A 2,471-nucleotide genomic window follows, 5' to 3' on the forward strand; every position below is an offset into this window, starting at 1 on the left:
ACCTTAGATTATGCAGGTGCTCCAAGAATTTCTTTTGCCTAACTTTACCTAGTCTATGATGACCATTACTTGATCAGCTATATATCAGAGTTTCCAAATTATATCCATCGCTCACTCAAGTCTCACTTCTTGCAAAAAAAAGAGAAGTGTTAGATGATTCATTTGGCTATATTACTTCGGATTTATCTTGTTACAACTTGTAAAACTTATTTTCGTATTATTAATAAAAAGAGATGAAAGAATCTGGACCCAATTTCCTCCTTATATTTACTACTTCTATTTTTTGGTGAGGGCTTAAAGATAGGTGGTGTTGCCATAGCCCAGCACATGAGAATGGGAGAGAAAATGTGACAGGACAGGAAGGCACAGAAATTTGGAGCCAGGCTTCCCTTTTCTCCTGACAACTTTCATAGGAATGGGCAATTGGAGTTCCATAAGAATTACAGTAAAACCCTTCCATGTGCAGAAACCACGATAATCTCATGTACTTCCTGTAGGTGCCACTTCTTACAGGAACCATCACCCCTCCACACTGCCATGCTAAAAACCAAGTTTCTAGCACATGAACCTATAAGGACACACTGAAATCATATTCAAACCACAGCAATATGCAACAAAGAATAGTAATGGAGAGAAATATTTAAGGTTCTTCACTATGCCTACAAGTAAACTAAAGACTGAAGACCAAAGTATTCTGCCTAAAAAGGAATTAAAAAAATACATTGTAGAGGTACTTTCAATTGAGCACATTGACTTTGCATTACAATTATGAACTGCTCTTCCATCAATATCTAGAAGAAATTTCAGAATCATTTTCAATTAAAAAGACTACATTCATTTGGATTGCAATATGGAAAAAAATCACTGTTGATATTTGAACTTGAATTTACATGATTGGGTTCTCCACAATTGAATGCTATTTAGGAGATTGTGTTTTATTCATGTATGTTAGGAAGAACTCTGTGGCCTGGTAAGAGTAAGTGTTCAAAAAGTGCTGAGTGAGGAAAAGGGTGGGAAATGAATGGATGGATGGATGAACCCTGATGAACAGATACACCATTACACTGTGAATGCCACAATCATACAGGTTATTCTCACCCCATTAATCTCTTAACTGCCCCTCTCACATCTTTATTTCTGAGGGTATAGATGAGTGGATTGAGGCTAGGTGTGACAACAGTATAAAAGAGGGCAATAAACTTGCCTCGGTCTTGAGAATTTTCTGTTGATGGTTGAAGATATATGCACATGACTGGAATGAAGAAAAGGGAAACCACCGTAAGATGGGCTCCACATGTCCCGAAGACTTTCTGAAGTCCAGTAGTTGACTGCATCCTCAGTACTGCTCGTGCAATGGCACCATAGGAAGTGAAAATGAGGATAAGAGGTACAAGAACAAAAATGGAGCTGGTGACCATGAGGGTCAGTTCATTAGCATGAGTATCAAAACAGGATATATGCAGGAGTGCTGGTACTTCACAGAAGAAATGATCCACTTGTCGATTTCCACACAGGGGTACCCAGAAAGTAAAGAGGGAATGAACTGCTGAGTTGGTAAATCCACATGCCCAAGAAGCCACAGCAAGCAAGTGGCAGAGTCGAGGGTGCATGAGGACAGTGTAATGCAAGGGTTTACACACAGCCACATAACGGTCATAGGACATCACCACCAACAGGATACACTCTGTGGCTCCTAATGCAAGGACAAAGTAAAGTTGAACCATGCAACCTGCATAAGATATGGTCTTCTCTGGGCCCCAGAGGTTCACCAGCAGTTGTGGGATGGAGCTGGTGGTGTAGCAGAGATCCAGGAAAGAGAGGTTTGAGAGGAAGAAGTACATGGGAGTGTGGAGATGGGAATCCAGGTAAGACAAGATGATGATGAACGTGTTGCCCGTCAGTGTCATCAGGTAGAATATCAAGATAATCACAAAAAGAGCTATTTCCAGGTGAGGCCAATTAGAAAAACCCAATAGAATGAAGTAATCTTGGGAGGTACCATTGAATTTTTCCATCATCATTTGTTTTCTGTTACCTGAAAACAATCACATAAACACACACACACACACACACACACACACACACACACACACACATCATAAGGACATGGTTCAAGAACCAGAAGTATACATGAAGAAGGTGTTTAAAATTAGAAGGTCTACAATACTTCCTCACAAAAGATTAGCTAATTACAGTGTAAAAAATAGTCAATGTTACAGGTGAAGAACATGGTGGACTTCACCATAACCACATGACACCATAACCACCTGTCAATATCACCAGTGTTAAGACAAGCTGACAATATGTGGCTGCTGATTTTATTCTCTGAACAAGATGCAGTGTAACTTTGGACATATTCCTACCAAAAATACACACCTGGATTCTAATAATGAGGACACATAACACAAACTCAAACTGAAACTAAACAGCTAGTCTGTAGTTTTTAAATTGAATTGAAGGCAATGAGAATG

General features: G+C 39.5%; 1 protein-coding gene across 1 annotated transcript; it reads right to left on the reverse strand.

The window, feature by feature from the left end:
- Nucleotides 1-1,094: 1,094 nt before the first annotated feature.
- On the reverse strand, nucleotides 1,095-2,021 carry LOC306666694 (olfactory receptor 2J3-like; the record flags this gene model as incomplete). The annotated part of the gene is made up of 1 exon (XM_079148916.1): nucleotides 1,095-2,021. The coding sequence occupies one exon, from the start codon at nucleotides 2,019-2,021 to the stop codon at nucleotides 1,095-1,097; it is 927 nt and encodes a 308-aa protein (XP_079005042.1).
- Nucleotides 2,022-2,471: the final 450 nt, after the last annotated feature.

The sequence above is a fragment of the Sciurus vulgaris genome, assembly GCF_902686455.1.
Source record: "Sciurus vulgaris genome assembly, chromosome: 7".
Taxonomy (NCBI): Eukaryota; Metazoa; Chordata; class Mammalia; order Rodentia; family Sciuridae; genus Sciurus; species Sciurus vulgaris.